The sequence below is a fragment of the Musca vetustissima genome, unplaced genomic scaffold (assembly GCF_032173495.1).
Source record: "Musca vetustissima isolate MV318-11 ecotype Yass unplaced genomic scaffold, APGP_CSIRO_Mvet_v1 utg35446, whole genome shotgun sequence".
Taxonomy (NCBI): domain Eukaryota; kingdom Metazoa; phylum Arthropoda; class Insecta; order Diptera; family Muscidae; genus Musca; species Musca vetustissima.
The window spans coordinates 72,659-92,336 of record NW_026880501.1 but is presented as its reverse complement, the minus strand read 5'-3'; the positions used below and the strand labels follow the sequence as shown (position 1 = coordinate 92,336).

General features: G+C 35.0%; 1 protein-coding gene across 1 annotated transcript in view; it reads left to right on the top strand.

The window, feature by feature from the left end:
* Positions 1–831: 831 nt before the first annotated feature.
* LOC133326176 (lysosomal thioesterase PPT2 homolog) overlaps positions 832–19,678 on the top strand; it is a 32,512-nt gene continuing 13,665 nt past the window's right edge. The window contains exons 1-2 of the mRNA XM_061534853.1: positions 832–959; positions 1,020–1,155. Of these exons, the coding sequence (XP_061390837.1) occupies positions 832–959; positions 1,020–1,155 (264 nt within the window). The remainder of the gene's footprint in view (positions 960–1,019; positions 1,156–19,678) is intronic.

Here is a 19,678-nt window from a genome sequence, read left to right as displayed (position 1 = left end):
TCAAGAGGAACCTCAAACTCATTAGGAAGTTCTCTATGAACTATCCTGATGACATTAAGAGGGACTTCTTGATTGATAGGATCCCCCGACCCAGTACTAGGACCACAGCGGTAGTCCCTTCAAAGAAGGAGAAACCTACTGATGGCCCTGGTACATCCAGGAAACTGATGCCTGAGACGTCTAAGCCCTCAGCACCCCCAAGGGTAAACTGAGTACTGAGACGTCCCAGACAGCAGCATCCACAAAGACAGAAGGCAGGGGACTGTCGAAGTCGGCCCGAAGGAGAGCCCGTAAAAAGGCCTCCAAGAAGACCGATAAGGCACAACCGCCCTCTGTCAATCCAACTTCTGTCGAATTTCCAAAGCCGACAGCCAAGACGGAGACAATTGGGCAGTCGCCAGTGGATGAGCAGAAGGTAGCGAACGCGAAGCAGGTGCCTGCGTCTGCTGGGCATACCTCTGCAGTGGTTGCTACCCCGAGTGCCAAATCTCGGCCACAGCCCACGGCTGTCAAGAGAATGAGGTCCTCGGAGGAGCAACAATCTGCTGCAAAGAGACCCACGCAGTCGTCGGCCGAGCTGACCCCGACGGGTTTATCAGTGAGGATAGATGGGAGCTGGTCGACAGTCATCTGTAGGACCTCTTCCTATCCGACGAGGTTGATCGAAAGAGCCTGCGGTTTGGCCTGACATCCTCATACAAAGGGGTAAAGGTTGTTGACTGTAGCACTAAGGAGACTTCAGATTTCCTTAAGAAGACAATCAACAGCCTGGACCCTCTTTGGGAAGGTAGTCGTCTGGCAGCTGTAGCGGTCCGAGAGATACCGAGCGGTATGGTAACCTCTGTGCTCATCCCAAAACCTTTCAAGGGGCTGGAGAAGACACAGGTTATTAGAGAAGCAGAACGACGGCCTTCAGATGAAGAGGTGGAGAATCTTCGCCTCATTTTAAAGGAACGGCGGTGTAGTCGCGAAGTTCGCTACCGATTAATGCTTCTTTCTAATTTAATGCTTCTTTTCAGCAATGGATATATGACGACAGCAAGACTAGGCAGAGGTACATCGAAACCCCTGATAGTCTCTGCCGTCTATCTTCCCTATGAGGCTCCTGACCCGCCCGGTACTGTGGTATGCCGCCTACTGGAGGAGATGGGCAGAGTTGGTGATATCATCATCGGATGTGACAAAACTCAGTACAGATTGGGATGTTTATAAAAGACAATTCAATAGGTACAAGGGCAAAATCAAGAAAGCTACGGATCCAAAATCCATAGGGAGTATTATGCGAAGTGATGGTACGTGGACATTGAGAGGGACTTCTTGATTGATAGGATCCCCCGACCCAGTACTAGGACCACAGCGGTAGTCCCTTCAAAGAAGGAGAAACCTACTGATGGCCCTGGTACATCCAGGAAACTGAGACTCTTGGTAGTGAGACTCTTGATCTTCTATCATCAACCCACTTTCCTGGTTGCAAGGACTATAGGATGCGCAGTGTGTGCATCAGCCTACAGTTCGGACGAGGGAAGAGGAGAAGTTGATAGAAGATACAATAAGATACACAAAACTGATATGGGCGATAAACAGTTTTCAACCCTATAAATCTCCTGGCCCAGATGGTATAATACCGGCCATGCGGCAACACGCAGATGAACGTATAATATCATTTCTGCAGGACATTTTTAGAGCTTGTTAACTTCTGTCGTACATACCAAGTCTATGGAAAGAGGTTACCGAGACCCTCATACCGAAAGCCGGGTCATACGTTACCTAACGACTATAGACCGATTAGCCTTTCTTCCTTTCTATTCAAGACTTTAGAAAGGTTACTAGACTCAGAAATTAGAAATACCATTGACCATAGTAAACTTAGTAAATCCCAGCATGCCTACATCAAAGGCAGATCAGTGGATACACCCTCTGCATGAGGTGGTTGGATGCAACGAGAAGAATATGGAGTCCTCTGGCTACACTTTGGCAACATTCCTCGATATCGAAGGAGCTTTCAACAATGTGAAGCTAGAGACCATCCATTCTGCTCTCGTAGGCATACGTATCCCCTCACTCCTTACAGAATGGATTGATAGAATGCAGGAAAGCAGAATTATCAACTCATTCTTAGGAGAGAGTTCCGTGAGGAAATCTGTCAACATAGGCACACCTCAGGGAGGAGTACTTTCTCCCCTTTTGTGGCTTCTGGTGATAAATGAGATACTTATGAAATTCAATCATCTCAGGAAAAAGGCGGTAGCCTATGCCGATGATGTAGTCTTGCTGGCACTCTATTCATGCAAGAATTCCATAGGGGGAATAGTCATATCAGTGATTATATTGTAAGATTGTAAGTCCGCTTTGAATGATATACGACAGATAGTTGGTTTATGTTGGGTACCAGGACATAGTGAAATTGAAGGGAATGAGATAGCCGACGAGCTTGTTCGAGGGGGCTCACAGTCGTCCAATCTTCTGATTGAGAGATCTGTGAAACCTCCCATCAGCTATTTCATTGGCAGAATCCGTGCGTTCCATTGCGAGGTAGTTGGTAACAGATGGCTAAGGGAACCTGCTTGCAGAATCTCAAAATCTGTCTGGCCTGAATTCTCTCGTAAAAGAACGTCTTCGCTGGTGGAACACAGTAAGAGGGAGATCAAAATCGTTGTGGGAATTATAACTGGTCACTGCAAAATTAGATCTCTCACTTCTAAGTGGGACACCAGTGGAGAGGATTAATGTCGTCTATGTGAGGACGAAGAAGAACTGCAAATGTCCATCGCTGATCAGCAGAAGACATAAACAGTTTGGAAGTTATGAAATTGATAATCTAGTCTTCTTCTCCAAAATAGACCCTAACCAAATTCTAGGCTTTGTCAAAAAATTGACTTGGCTAAAATAATCTCTCTTCCGCCCCCTTCTTTCTCATTATTTTTTCTCCCACTCTTCCACTATCTCTTTTCTTTTTCTTTATAGGTACACATATATATATAAAGGACGATCACAATTGACATAGTTCCCCAGTGGACGGTTGTTACAACAACCTATCATTCTGTCATATGTTTCCATTTTTTCATAAATTTTTAATTTGTCTGAAACTTAATACTCGGAGGTTTTTGGCTGAGCACCGAGCACAGAAGAATACAAAAGAAAACAGAGTGCTCCGATAAATTGTAAGTATAAAAATCAAGGCCTATATAAGGTCGGACAGTAAGCGAATTCAAAGAGAAAACTTAAGTTTAACGTCATTTTTTTTGCCCAGGAGAAAACTAATTGTTTGGCCTTTAAATAAAAAACACATCCAAAACACAACATAATTTATAATTTTTAGGATAATTTGAAATAGTCCAAATGTGCTTCACAAAGACGATGTAAATTTAAATATAATTGAATGTTTACAAAATATTAACATTTTCGTTTTGAATATACATAACATAATTTTGTATGTATGTTTATGTTTCAAAATATGATTTGACAGCAAACTTTATACTCACCTGTGCTTACTGGCTGACTTGATAAAAATAATAAATTTTATTAAAATTTCGTCCGCCATATTGAATTTTGGAAAACTTAACGCTTGAGCGACAAGTTTCAAGCGAATCTGATATTTTATAAAAATGTTGGTCACTTGGTTCTAAAAACTTCAAATGCGTTTTTCTCGAATGTGGTGGTGGACAAGATTTCTCAAAAACTACTGAACCAATCAGCTTCAAATTTGTAGAGCCTATTTTGCACATAAATGACTAGTTCGTGAACGAAGGACTTTTTATTTCAATAAAAACTTTTATTTCTACTAAATAAAATCCTGAATTATTTGCTTACAAAATCATATTTTTCAAAAAAAAAAAAAAAAATGCAGCCATTTGTCAAAAACTGAAAATTTTTAAAATCTTTCGTTTACAAACTGTGTATAGCATCGCACTATCAGAAGAGTTTGGGATTTTTGATTTTAGTCCAGAATTTTGAAATACTTGTTGATTGTTTAATTATTTTTAAACATTTAATTATATGCAATGTAACAACATTTTGTTAATTTGTAACGGATTAAAGAAATAAAGAATTTGATTCTTTATTTCGTTTAAAAATAACATAGACTGAGCATTGCTATTTGATGAAGTGTCTGTTTCCAAGAGACGATAAATATGATTGACCTTGTTATCAATGGATGTTGATGAATTTGGCGTAATTAAATGCGCTTTCGCATTAGTCGGCGATTAAATTGGCCTTTTCTTAATAATAATAAACTTCTTTGCCATTTACCACTACATTTTTCATTGAGTTATTTATTACACTGATTTTTTTTTTTTTTTTTTTTTTTGTAATTTTCCAAAATTGTTTGCTGCTTGTTGGAAAAGAAGACAGAAACATTTCTCCATTGTGCGTTTCTATCATTGTTTATATTGATGAAAATGAATTTATTTAGCTCCCTAACGATAGCACACATGGCATAATTTTACAAGGTAGTCCCATGCAGTCATATGTTTCCATTTTTTTTTTCATAAAATTGCATTTATTCAGCTTTAAAAATTGAAATGAAAATATATTCTTTCGAAATGTACGCATATCATTTGTTCAGTGGCAAAAAATTGCTAAATAATTTATATTTATAAAAACTTATAAATATAAGATGATTAAATCTTGAGAGCAATGTTCAGCTTTAAAAAATGTATTTTGTTTACCTTATTGAAAATATGCCAATCGACATACATAAAATTTTGTGGCATTTATTTTTTATATTATTTATAATTGATAGATGAATTCCAAATTAATAAGAGTTACTATGATCAAATTCTAACATGAGACTACATTCTGTAATTGTGCCATGGATAGCACATTGGAATCATCTTTTATATGTATTTGTTTCTTGTGGTTTTAGAGAGGCCTGCCTGTGTGTGTGATTTTTAGAAAATCCTGTGTGGTTAGGTGGATAATATTTATAGCAATTATAATTATTCTGATGATTAAACAAGGCGTAATGCAGTTCCAACTGGCGAGGTGACCAGTTGGAGTCGCCAATTGATGTTGTTATTATATCAAGATCAGGAAGCTAATATGAATTTTGTTATGAACATTTAATTGTTCAATTTTTGTTCTGCAATTAGGTCGGTCAGATATCGTTTTTGAAAAAATGTGGTATAATTCATCGATGTTAAAAAGTTTGGCTGTTGATGAGCTATTTTGAGTGCATAATTCAATTACTCTTGCGTACGTGTTTTCCGGTCTGAGTGGATCGGAATTGTTTGAGGTAAAATATGATTTTTTACCTGTGGAAATTCATTAGCTGTTATATCGAAGGTTAACGGAACAGGGTGTCTTCTTACAGAATATCTCCTTGTTAAGTTTTCCCAGATTGCTAAGTATTCTTTTCGGCAAGGACATCGTGGATCGTCAGCCCGATGGTTGTTGTTTTTCAATTTTTTTTGTGTTTTATTTACTTGGCACATTGATAAGTCGTGGTTATCAATGTTATCAATGTGAAATGATTGAAGTATCTTAAAACGGTTTTCACTAGTTTTATAATTTCTTTTGGCGGCCTTCCTGACAATTTTTTTTCTCTTGAGTGAGTGCATTTCAATGTACCACGAGTAGTTGTTATTGTTTATTACAATTTGAGTTGAACACAAAACGTGTTACAGTAGATATCGGATATAAGAAACTCAAAAAAGCCCTCGATTTCTTTCTTATATGCGTTTTTTTTCTTATATGGAATTATCGGATATAAGGAAGTTGTTTCTTATATGCGTACATACGCATATAAGTTTTCAGAGGATAGAATACCTCCTCGCATATTAAATGCGCCCATGTTTCGAACTCGTCCTCATGAAAAGGTCCTACTTTTTTATAGTGGTCCACATTACCCGACGTTGAATATTCTTATTCTTATTTAAAAAAATTATCGGCTTAAAAACGTATAAAATTAAAAATAACCGATTGTAATTGCAGCTAAACGTTTATTTTTGTTAAAGAAAACAATAAAACCACATAACTTCTTTATATTCGAGGAAAACAAAGTGTTCGACTATTGTGGTAAAAGATTTTAAAATCACACTTACAATCAGAGCTACATTTTCTACTACTACATTTTCAACATTGCAATTATTTATCAAAAACCAAGTTTGATGTTTGTTTTCACGAATTAGGAAAACATTTATCAAGGCGGCATTGACGTATTTCTAGCATTTTCTTAGATATGGGGGTGGTCCATATTAGACAGATATTTCTTATTGCGACACACTTTTTTATAATCGTCGATAATTTGTTTCTCTCGGCATAAGTAGTTGCAAATGTTTTGGGCTGGCCAAAACACGTTTTTATATTCTTTTGAAAATAACAACAAAATATTGAAATATATAACTTTTTCCAAGTATAATTTAGAAGGATGACTTATTAAATATTGTTTTTAAGCATAAGTAAACATTATAAAACCATATAAGTATTAGTTTCGCTCTCTATATATATAATGTAATTATCGTTAGAATTATGTTAAGAAATGTTAAAAAGCATACAATTTATATTGTATGGCAATACTATTATGTTATTAGTACCATGTTGACGTTTATTTTTGTTTTTATTGTGCACAAGTTCGAAAACTTCTGAGGGGAAGTGTATGTGTGAAGTGTAAAAAACTCACCGTGTGTTCCAGAACATACCCGATATTGTTTGGTTCAGTAGTATTGAAAAATATGTAAAAGCAATTTGTATAAGTTCCGATACAGGCGCATGAACTTGTAGGGGTTCTAATTCTACAGAGTAGCTTTAGAGCCGAAAGTATTTGTTGCGTAAAGACGAACAATAATAAATATAAATATTAGACAACACAACAAGTATACAGGAGATACTTACATGTTGTTAATTAGGAACTGATGGTGGTTGGCAACAATAAAACACTTGTTTTAATAATAGACTCTGGCGGTCTACAATCAGCAGTTATCAGTGTCTATCATACTCCGATTTTCTTGGATTAGCTTCTAGTCCTTGTCCGGCTCCAAGCTTTTAGCAATATTTCACTTTTAAGAATGGGGCAGCTGAAGATTGCAAACGATCCTGCTATTATCCTCCTTCGGGAATTACAACATCAGTTGGCCAGACAGGGATAGAGACCATGGTGGGAACTCTGTCGCAAATTCTTTGAGCATCCATATTCGCAGAATAGGATCAAGCTACCAATTATTCGGAGGTGCAAGAATATGAAACGAGGCTTAGAGATAATTATCTCCAGATCCAAGCCACTCAAAGCCATTTGTCCAGACGAATTTTCTATGTTTATGTTAAAGATGCGTAGTCAAAAGGGCTACACAATCTGGCCAAATTCACGAACTATCTATTTCACAGTTGATAAATCCTGATAGTAGGAATCTAAAACCTGATAAATAGAATACTAATGTCCCCATTACCATCACGGAAACAGCATTTTGTTCGTTTTTTCTACACACCAACATAATTTCAGGAAAATATATAGCACAAAAAAAAATAATTTCCACCTTATTTAGCAACGATCAATGAATCATTGTGGCAGCCTTAAATCTGTCTTTGATTTCCGTGCCCAAAAATTTAAATATCGCAAGATAAAAGTGAGATGACCGCAAGTCGGCGTCATATCTATTATTTTTTTCAGTGGTGTTGTACGCCGACAACTGGCATTTAATCATGGTTTGATATTGATGACAAAAAAGCCAATCATAAATTATGCACTACAAATTCAAGACCTCCCGCATGCTTCTAAGGAAGCATCAGTCGGAAGAACAGCATAGTTATGTATGGTAAAACATGTCATCGGGTTTTGAATATAAAGGGAAGGAAAGGGCCTTTTCGAAAATGCAAAGTTGCGCAACTTTTTTCCATACCTGATATGTAACTTAGAAAGCAAAAACATCGAAAATTAGCACACACATGTATTTTTGTTACATTACATTCAAATACACATTTTGTTTGCTCAAACAGTTTGATCAAAATGACAGAAAACTAAAATTTATTTCAATTTCGATTATTTTTCTTTTTTTCCTGTTGAGCATTTGATAAATTATATGTTTTTTTGTTCGAAAAAGTTATGGGTATTGCGAAATGCTCGTTTCATGAATTTGAGTGAAAACTTGACTAGAACTTTATAAATATCGAACATAGTACCGTTTTATATATAATCTCCATATTCAAAATTGTCAAGATGGTTTTTGTTTTATAATTCAGGTTTATTTAAAATAAAATGTAATTCTTCAATAAATATATAAGGTTACAGAAATATTTTATAGTACGCTTTAGCTTTCTTAAAAGCGTCCTCTCTCGTTCACTTCTTAACGACGACTATCCTAATAACTCATTTGATACTTGACAATTCGGCCTCTCCTGACTCTCGTCCCTCCTGGGCGAACTATCAGCGGACTCATATTCATCCATGACATCTAGATTTAGGTCGCCATAACACCATGGCTTCATATGATCTGTTGACATAACACTCCAATATTTCCTCTGCTTCAAACTCAAATCTGGTAAGTCCTTTACCAAATAACGATCGTTTCCAATGATTATTGTCACTATGTATGGTTCTTTAAACCGGGCACCTAACTTATGTGATTCTCCAGTAGGTTGTGGTACTGTATCAACAACAACTAAATCACCTTCCTTGTATTGTGTAGGTTTAGTATGACGACTGTCAAACCTTTCTTTCCACTTTTTCTTTTGTGTGTTGATGTTAGCAACTGCCTGTTCTCTAATTATATTTACATCATTCTTCTCTCTTTCATCATTTTCAAGAACCTTGATAATTCAATTACCACTAACATAACGCACGTTGAAGTTGAATATTAAGTCATTCAGACTAAATATCGTAGTTGCATTCTGCGTCCTCTGTCTCCATATGAGGACATCGTTTTTAAAGAGAGACAACTATATGTAATACCGTTAACTTTCGGATTGTAAATACACATATGACTGATGTAGGCTAAGTGTGTTTTATTAACAAGAACGCGTGGTCCCAAACAAGTGTTATTTTTAGTGTTTTGTAATTTCGGTTCAGTTTGTAATATCGGTTCAGTTGTGTTTGGTAAAATGTTTTAATGTTATTAATTATACCAAGTGATTTAAATTTAGTAATTCTTGATGTATAATATCTCGATTGCGTGTAGAGAAGCGTGTTACATTTTAAATAAACAAAAAGTGAAAATTTTGGCTAAAACGTAAGGTATGATCCTCATGTAGGGACAACCCTTTTTCTCAAAAGTGAACAATGATTTTTAAGTTTTTTTTTATGGAATCCCTTTTATTTAGTCGGTCATGAATTAATAAAAATCAATTAAGGGGACCCTTTGTATTTTGGTTTAATTCAAGAATGCCCCTATAAATTTTCAAGTGAAAATCTCAACAATTGTTGAAGATATAACCGATTTATTGTGTTAGCATCAAGTGGCAGCAAGAGGGCTTCCTAAACTTCAAACGCGTTTTTCTCCAAACAGCGTTTTTGCGAATGGCGGGCACGATAACTCAAAAACTAATAACCTCATCGATTTCAAATTTTTGGACGTTTCTCTGTGAGTGTATAGCTATCGTATGAATTAGGATAAAGCCAATCGATGAAGATCTTCCTTATTTTTTAACTTAGCATGGGGTCAAAAATAGGTGATTTTCCAAAAAAAATTTAAAAGTTCCGCCATTTTGTTAATTCTTGTTCGAAGTCAATAATCCTAGTTCATACGAGAGCCAGGCATGTACTATTCCCTTAAAGCAATTTTAAACGACAGTTTTCTTTTGGACGTTAATGGGTTAATACTCCATTGTATAGTTGATATCTTGGTATCCCATTCATTTGTAGCTTCCGTACATGCTCCAACGCTGCAAACGCTGTTGCTTTATCTGAGACAATTCTCCGCGGTTGTTCAAAAATTTACGTTGCATCTTGCAAAGCTGTTATAACAGTCTTTGTATTTCTTGTGGGCCTTATTATGGTGTATTTACTGAAACATATAGATTTTCTCTCTAACTTCTTGGAAAGGTACCCCTATGATCAATGTTGAGACTTCTGAATGGAATTGGTAGAACTTCTTCAATATTCTGAATATACGATTTAACATATCGTCTCATTCTTTGGAACCAAACATCTCGTTGCATCCTTTGAAGAGTTTTCTCTAGACCGAAGTGTCCAAATCATCCTTAGTAATACGCCACCGAACCCTTTCCGGAATTACTAACCTTTTCCCATTGTCCGTTTTGTGGTATAGCCTACCATTCTCTATAACATAATCAGTCTTGATCTGCTTCGTTTCGTTAGCTTCTCCTGACCCTTGGCCATTGATAACACCGAAAAGGTGTTTCAGCTTGCTATCAGACATTTGTAGTTGATAAACCCAGTCGTAAATACCACCATCTAGATATACGAGTTGCAATCCGTGACAATCCTGAAATATATCCCAAACAAATAGATCCTGAGTCTTTGCAACGTCTCGACAATGGCTAATACCTCGAGTGCATGACTGACATATTTACTTTCATCTTCAGTACATCTATTCTTCACCTTCACGTTGGAGTAATATTCCAGGCAAACCAATAGAACAATCATCCATATGTACTTCATGTTCTTTCTGGGGATCAAACAGTGCCAAAACTGGTTGTGCTGTGATTTGATTTTTCAGCGAAACAAATGCATTCTCTTCCTGTTCTTCCGTGTCCTTCTTTATCAGCCTCGTTAGTGGCATAGCTACGTGACTGTACATTAGTACAAACTTACAGATCAAATTGGTATGCCAATAAACTTACGTTCGTTCGTTCCCATGCCTCACTTTCCCACCCCTGCCGACCGAGGGGGCGACCTCCCCTTTCGTAGGGATCGCGTACACACCATAATCAGCATTATGAAGGAATATGAGAAGGGATAGAAAACCAGCTACAGAAATCTACTTCAACAGCCAGTTTGTTATTAAGTTGTATTATTCATTTAAAAATATAATTATATTAGATTTTATTAGTTCTATATTCATGCAAAAGTCTACGTTAGAATACACAGAATTGAAATCAATACACATTTTACTAAGTGGATCTCCCATAGAATAATTTGTGCGATGAAAATCTACGTATAATGGTTGATAATATCTACTTAATCGAAAAGGAACATTTATTCTAATGGATGAAATTAGGAAGTCTGAGGGTATATTACCGTTTAGTATTTTAATTACCATCATAGTGTTCAACATAATACGTCTACTTTTTAATGTAGGCAATCGAATTAATTTTAACCTGCTAGTGTAAGAAGGCAACACAAAGTCACTATTCCAATGTAAACCTCTCAGTGCAAAAATTAGAAATTGTTTCTGCACTGATTCAATTTTATCGGAATATATTGTATATTGGGGATCCTATACAACAGAGCCATATTCTAATATGGGTCGCACAAGAGATGTAAAAAGTTGTTTTGTAATGTAGGGATCAGAGAATTCTTTAGCCCATCGTTTTATAAATCCTAAGACACCGTGGGCTTTGTTTACCATAGAAATGACATGATTATTAAAATTTAATTTTGACACGCTTTCGGGTCTCGGAAATGCCTCAATGCTAGCACTGACCGTATGCCCTAGGAAACTTACACTTCCTTGAAGGATTGTGCATTTGGTTGGCCTTAACGTTAGCCCTTCTTCTCTAATAGCTGTCAGAAACTCTTCCAATACCTGTTGTCCTTCATCAATTGTCTCAGACGGAATTATCACCTCACCACATAGCTTATGATATTTCTTCGATGTTTCAATTTACGTATTGTTCTCGTTATCATTTCCTGGAAGACCATGGGAGCGTTTGTCAGTCCGAAAGGCATGACATTATACTCATTGAGATCATCTGGTGTTAAAAAGGCCGTGAATTTCTTTGATTCTTCTTTGACGGGTATCTGGTAATATCCTGACGTAATGTCCAAAGTCGTGAAATACTTATTTACAAATAACGAAAGTTGCTCTTCTACTACAGGCATTGAGTATTACTTAATATAATGCTCTGTAATCTGTGCAGATACAAGTTGCATCGAAGCAACTTGTCAATAATATCAGATAAAATTTGTCTTTGGCGTCTTGCCATAACCTTTACATCTTTCCTGTCATTGCTACAACTGTTGATTCTTTGCGTTTGCATTGGGATGCATCATGCCTAATCTTTGCACATTTATTACATTTCGGTTTCTTCAATGGTTGTGGACAACTAGTCGATATATGTATATCCAAATTGATTACAGTTAAAATATTTCGGTCCCTTGGGCACAACTCCACATGATGCATTCAAACTTTTGCTTTCTTCATCAAAATTAGTAAAAATAATGGGGGCTCCTAGAAGAAAACTCATGTTATGATAAAATCTGGAATATTCCGAAAAAGAGTTGAGAAAAAGATGATTACCTAATAAATGGGGGCTAGCGTTTTAGGGGCTATACCAATGGGAGTTCAACATTGATCATTTTGGGTAGGAAAATTTGACAGCCAATGAGAATACAAATTACAGCCAATTTGATTGAACAACGTGTCCAAAATTTCAAATTCAGAACACATCTGAAAACATGTGTTTTGTTATTCTACATATCCAAACAAACCAAAATGCTGTAAAAAAGTTTTTAACAAACTTACAAAGAACATTTAACCCTCGTGATAATATTGGTAATCAGTAGTTTGAAGCAAGCGAGGATGTTTAAAATTAGTACAAGTTTGTGATTACTAATATAAAAGGCTTGTTAACACTTGTTGAATAAACAAAATTTGACCCTTGCTTTAATATTGCTGGTTTATAGTATGCAACAAGGGTAGAAGTTTAAATTCTTAAATTCCAAACCTCGTCGAAAGTCACATAAAATAATTAAAAGAAATTAAATTTTACTTAATTTGCACGAACATTCTGTTTAGGCCTTGAGAACGAACTACGTTGTCCGAATACCCGCAAGAACATGGCATAATAAAAATAAAATTTCCCTCGTGATAATACTGGTAGTCAGTAGTATGAAGCAAGCGAGGATGTGTAACATTAGTACAAGCTTGTGATTACTATTGTTAACACTTGTTGAACATGGCATAATAAAAAAAATCCCATTATATTATGACATGTACAGACGAGCGTTGTTAGCTCTCTTATTCGTTGTTCGACACTTAATAATTAAGTAATTACTTAGTTCCCCATACAAAATTTTCTGAGCGAACACCGACTTTTGTACATTGTTCAATTCGAATCACTCTCTGAATAACCAAGAAAATTGTCCCATTCATAACAATTGAGAGTATTTATCGAAAATAAATTAATTTTGTCAGCATGAAAATATTTAAAAAATTTTAAAATGTTCCCTTCCCTAACAGTTGAGAGTATTTATAGAAAAAAAATAATTTTGACTTGAATATTTATAAAATTTTCCAACTTTTTTAGTAAAATTAAAAATGATGAATGAAAAGTAAGAAATTGTCTTTTTTATATTTGCAGCAGGATGTAAATTTTGTTATCTATATAATACAATATGAATTTCTTTCCCCTTAGTTCTAATTAGCGTACAAAACAAGAAACAAATGTGGGGAAACTCAAACAAAAAAATCTCCAAATTTTTGTATGTGACATTTGAACATGGCATTATGCCATGTTCTGACGGGCAATCCAACAACGAAGTTCGCTCTCACAATTACGTACATATCTATTTACTTTTAATTCGTGTTTTCCATTTTTTCTGAAAATATTGTTGTTTTCATACATTTTTATATTTTCGAAATTCAAATGTCACATATAAAAATTTGGAGAATTTTTTGTTTGAGTTTCCCCAAATTTGTTTCTTGTTTTGTACGCTAATTAGAACCCAGGGGAAAGATATTCATATTGCATTATGAAGATAACAAAATTTACATCCTGCTGCATAGACAAAAACTAGACAATTTTTTACTTTTCATTCACCATTTTCAATTTTACTAAAAAAGTTTGAAATTTTATAAATATTTTCAAGCTGTCAAAATTAATTTATTTTCGATAAATGCTCTCAATTGTTACTGATGGGACAAATTTCTTGGTTATTCAGAGAGTGATTCGAATTGAACAATGTACAAAAGTCGGTGTTCGCTCAGAAAATTTTGTATGGGGAACTAAGTAATTACTTTATAATTAAGGTTCGAACAACGAATGAGAGAGCGAACAACGCTGGTCTGTATATGGCATTACATTACTGTCCTTCCGATAGTATATATTGCCAACACTGACATATCGATAAAGAGATTTGTCATCACTATAACTTTCGATAACAACATTTTTATCGAAACTACAATTTTTGCAACTGTTCTGGCATAAAAAGTCATCAACGGAAAAAAAGAAAATTATGAATGAACATAACGACAAATTTAAAAATATTGTTGTATAATTTGTTTTATAGTCTCCATTTACAGATTTATTTGTAATGTCCCAGTAGCAGCAGTAATAAATAAAATTTCGTCGTTCTGTGCCAACGTAGCTAACTTCACGGAGGTAAATATTTGACCAAGGTGTATTAATAAGGTCATCCAAAAGGTCAAATTCTCAAATGAGACTACCTTCTGTAATTATGCCATGCTATAACAGTAGTTTGTTGTAGAAAATCGCCTATGTTGCTACAATGGCACAAGAAATATGTATTCCCAAGGCCTATTAATAATGTCATCCAGAGAGACCAGCTGCATATCAGCTGCTTCTCAAGTTTGCTGTTAAAATAAATTATTGTAAATAGGCTTCCATTTGAAAACGTAAACAAAGGGCAAATTGTTGACATTAGACTTGAGAAAAAACAGCTCACTTTTTTTTTGTACTTCATAGCATTGGATTTGGTGGAATACATTCATGATAGCTCTGTCTGTTAACTCGATATTTGGTAACAATTGTTACCAAATGTTACTAAATGTTGTTTGTTTACACTAAAATCCAGTAAAAGAGAGTCAAGTGAGAGAGCAAGTTTGACAGTTGAACAACAACAAAGTTGCTGGAGTTTACTGAAAGAATTTTATTCAGTAACATTTTGCAACTCAGCCATTTTCTGATCAGCTGTTTTCTGACCAAACACAAAAATTATTTAAAACATTTGCAAAGTTCAATTTGAAGTTAAGTTGTATAAAAATTACAGAAAATGATGATGTCTTGATTATTTTTTTTTTGTACTTCTATACGTTGTCAAGTATGTTGGTGGGAGAACATATGATGTTCATTCACCAGGACCGGTTATGGGTTACTTGAAGTATAAGTACTCATTTATTTACATTTTCTTTTGATGCTTACGTACTAATATTTACATATATGTGTATTTAGAAGTAAACTGTGTAACAGAAAGAGTATAGCAAAACAAATGAAAAAAAAATTGAAACTGAATATAACCAAAATTATAAACAAAAGTGAAATAAAAATTAGAGATCAATTTTACATTTTGATATAAAAATTAAAAGTTCATCAATGTGTTGCTGGTTTCTGGACATTAAGAGCTCTTGTAGGTTGCTGAACGTGTGGAAGATTGTAAACTGCTTCCTTTCGATTTCGTATTTTTTACAATGAAAAATAATGTGTTTCTCATCTTCAATAGTATTGCAGACTTCACACAGATTTGTGTCCACAATGCCGATTCGATGGAAGTATTTTTTTGTGTAAGTGTGACCAGCTAGGAGTCTGTTAATAATTTTTATATTTGCAGGTTTCATCTTAGAGGATTTGAACCAAGGTTGTTTTGGTGGTTCTGGAAAAAATTGATAGAACCAAATGCCTTTGGACCGGGAGATTTCTTTATATATATCCGTGAACTCATTCCACATAGATGATTCGACTTGCTTAATAGCATCCGTTACTGAGAGACAATAGTCAATTTTGCATCCTGCGTTAGCTGCATGTTTGGCGAAGTAATCTGCCGCTTCGTTTATTGAAATTCCAACGTGTGATGGTGTCCAAACAAATGTTATTTTGTGTATATTAGAGTTTGAAATTTTTCTTATGATGTTGTATGCTGTGTAATTATTGGAAGAGTTATTCTGTAACAGAAGACAGGCATTTTTACTATCTGTAAATAAAGCTGCTGTACAGATTCCATCCTCAATCATTAAATCTATGGCCTTTTCAATTGCACATAGTTCTCCACTAAGCGAAGACAGTTTTTCATGAATTTTGAATAAAAAGTTTTGACTAGACGATATGTTGCAGACGGCAATGCCTGTGCTATTGTTAGTTATAGAAGCATCTGTTGCCCAAATTGATACACATTCGGATTTAAAATCATTAATAATTTTAGCATAGTGTGCTTTTATGTATTCTGTAGATGTGTTATTTCTGGAAGTGTTGAAACAATTTAAGAGTATCTCCATTTTGTTTCGCGAAGTTGAATTAAACCCAATTTTTAAATTATCAAAAATGTTTTTAAATTTTAAGTAAACATATCCAATGCTGGTTTTTTTGGAGGGATTTGCAGTCAAATGCTCATAAAGAGACATGTTGTAAGTTTTTAGTCTTATTAGTTCTTTGGCAGCCCAAAGTTGAGCCCTCAGATTCGTAGGTAAAATCCCAGCAAGAGCGCATACTACATGATTGGGAGTAGATGGAGCAAGCCCTATATTTCTCCTTATAGTTTGGTTTTGAAAACTTGTTATTTTTTATTAATATATGTTGGTCTGTGCGCCATGGACGATACTGCATATTCTGTTTTGGAGAAAACTATCGATTTTGAAATATTAATTGCTTTAGCGGGATGAAGACCATGTTTTGGACCAGTGACCATTTTTAAAGCGTTAATAGTGTTCTTACTCGAAAGCATCACCTCATCATAATGCTCTTTGAGTGAGAGACTGTTTTTAATATGTCTTCCCAGAAATTTTATAGTTTTGACAGTGGTTACAGGATTTCCATTTATTAATATGTGAGGGTTCTTTCTACTGCCTTTTGCAACATACATGACCGCTGTTTTTTCTATATTCACTTCCAGGTTGAGTTTTTTAAATAAGGAGACCATGTCGGTAGTTTTGTTTTGTAAGATTTTGTTAGCATGTTCAAAGTTGGAATTAGCAACTAACAGAATGAAATCATCGGCATATTGAAATAGTGTTGTGTTTTCATCAGTTATACCATGAAGTCCTATTGTGTATAAATTAAACAGTATTGGGCTTAAGCTGCTCCCTTGTGGGATACCATTGTATATTTCAAGATTAGTGTTACCCATGTGAAGAATGCGTTTGGATAGGAAATTACCAATCCACAATATAATTTGGTATGGGATATTCAATTCCAATAGAATGGTAAGCAAACAGTTTAGATCGACACATTCGTAAGCCTTTGACACATCCATTGAGAGAAGTAAAACTTTTTTATTTTTTTCCTTTAGAGTATTTACTGTGTGAAGAATGTCGTTGATACATGTTGAGGTTGATACTGTTTCCTATATGCGTATGATCTTGGTGGAAGTAAATTATTGTCTTCTATGAATTTAGTTAGCCTTTGTTTCACCATTAGGTTTATTATCTTCGCAAGCACAGAAATAAGAGCTATTGGCCTAAAATTGGTAATGGAATCTAAATTCTTACCCCTCTTGGGTATGGGTATTATTTTAATTTTCCTCCATTCAGCAAGAAATTCGTTGTTCTGCCACAATTTATTGTAAGATGCCAGAAGATTTGCTTTCCCTTCTTGGGAAATTTTGTTAACTATTTCATAGGTTATTCCATCCAGACCAGCTGCCGATGGTTTCTTCTTTTGTTCAAGAACATTATTCAATTCATCCATGGAAAAATCTATTGATTGACAAATTGGGGATTGTGTAAAAAATAATTGACTATTATTAGGAACTTGATCCCTCAAGTGACGAAGGTATGCTTCATTATTTTCAGGACACCACTTGGAGCCAGTGTGAGGTTCGAAAAGGGATTTGCAACTTTTAATATAGCGAAAGAGTTCTTTGGAATTAGACATTTGATTTAATTCAAAAAGTTTTTGGCGTTTTGCTCGATTTTTGGCACGTTTTACAGCTTTTTTGAAATTATCTGTAGTCTCGATTGCATTTAGGGCGTTTTCTGTATTTTTATATTTCTCGAATTTCTTTTCGGCTGCCTCTTTTAATCTCAAATACTTATTTAGGCCATCATTCCACCATGAATTGAATTTTTTTCCAGATTCAACGACGAAAGTTGATTTTTTTATTGAAAGATGTAAATCCTGCTGAATTGCTTTCATATTGGTTCCAAGTTTGAGATTTGATAGATTGTTGAAAAGATGTTTTTTCGCTAAAAAATATTGGTTTTTTGGCGTAACATTGCCTATAGTTATCAAGATTGGTTTGTGGTGACTTCCACCTATTGTTATATTTTTTACGCTCCATGTCAAATTTGAGAATGTGTTCGTAAAAGTGAGGTCTAAAACCGAACCAAAGGAATTATCAAAAATATTCTTTTTGAAAGTGGCTGAACCATCATTAATGCACCTGAAAGCTGAATTATTCATAAGAGTTTCCACAGTGGATCCTCGCACTGTATCAAAAATGTCTCCATATGCTTTACATCTAGCGTTGAAGTCACCAGCAATTATAATATTCGGGTTTTCATCCAGAAAAATTAAGTTTTGACAATTCAGATTTCAATAAGTTGGATTTTACTGAATGTGGAAAATATACTGAGGCAAAAGTAAAATTTTCCGTTAGATTAGTGGTTTCGCCGATTAGAATGTCCAATGTCGAGTTAAAGGGTAATCTTTTCATATTTATGGAGTTTTTGTGCAGTATGGCAACACCTCCATAATTATCACTTCTTTTTTTGCAAAATAGTTTATAGTTTTTTATATACGAATTTGACAAGTTTTCGTCAACATTGAAAATTTCACTAAGAATGCATATGTCTACAGAGTATTTGTTTAAATATACCTCCAGGTAGTTTTTATTTTTATTTAAACTTTGAATGTTGTGTTGTAGAATTATCATCTTGTGTATTAATGTTAAAAGTAATTTCTTTTGAGGGGGCTTTTAAGGCGTCTGATAGACCGTTTAAGATATCTAGACCTTCTTTGCAGTTTGCGTTGGCTAAGACCATTTCCATTTGTTTAGTAAAATATGATAGAATTTTTTCGTAATGTGAGACCTTTGAAAAATTTGTGAAATCAAAGGACGGTTTAGTAGGCGTAAGAGATTCAGAATCTGCAGTGATCAGCGATCTTTTGGGTATTTTTGCTGCTACTTTATTATAGCTCACTCTTGTGAGTCTGCGATTGAATTCGTCATTAAAAGTTTGAACTGGAGGCTTAGTTTTGTTGGTCAGTGAAGGAAATTCATTTTCATATTGGGGTTCATCTAGAATTGCATAATAATTGGCTGACGCTTTACGGGTACATTCCTTCCTAGATAGGTTTGAAATTGCCATTGCTTCAAGGATATTTTTTTCATAAGCGTACTTCTCACATTTTTTTACATCCATGGCATTATGATTATATTTATTGCATAAAATGCATCTGGGAAAAGTACAAAAGGTGGTACACTTAATTGTGGAGAGGCATGTGTCACATTTTTGATCGGTGCAATTGTTAGGACAATCAATGTTTTGACCGCATAGGATCAGCGTTCGAAAATAATCATTATGGTACCGTTCCATAGTGTTCTGTACCGTACCAAGGTGGATAGGTACACTAAAATAGCGTACTGTACCGGTACACAAACACTAAAAATATTTTTAGCGTTACTGTTCCGGAGCACAACGAAAATCTTAGCGTACCTGCTGCGGTACACTAAAAA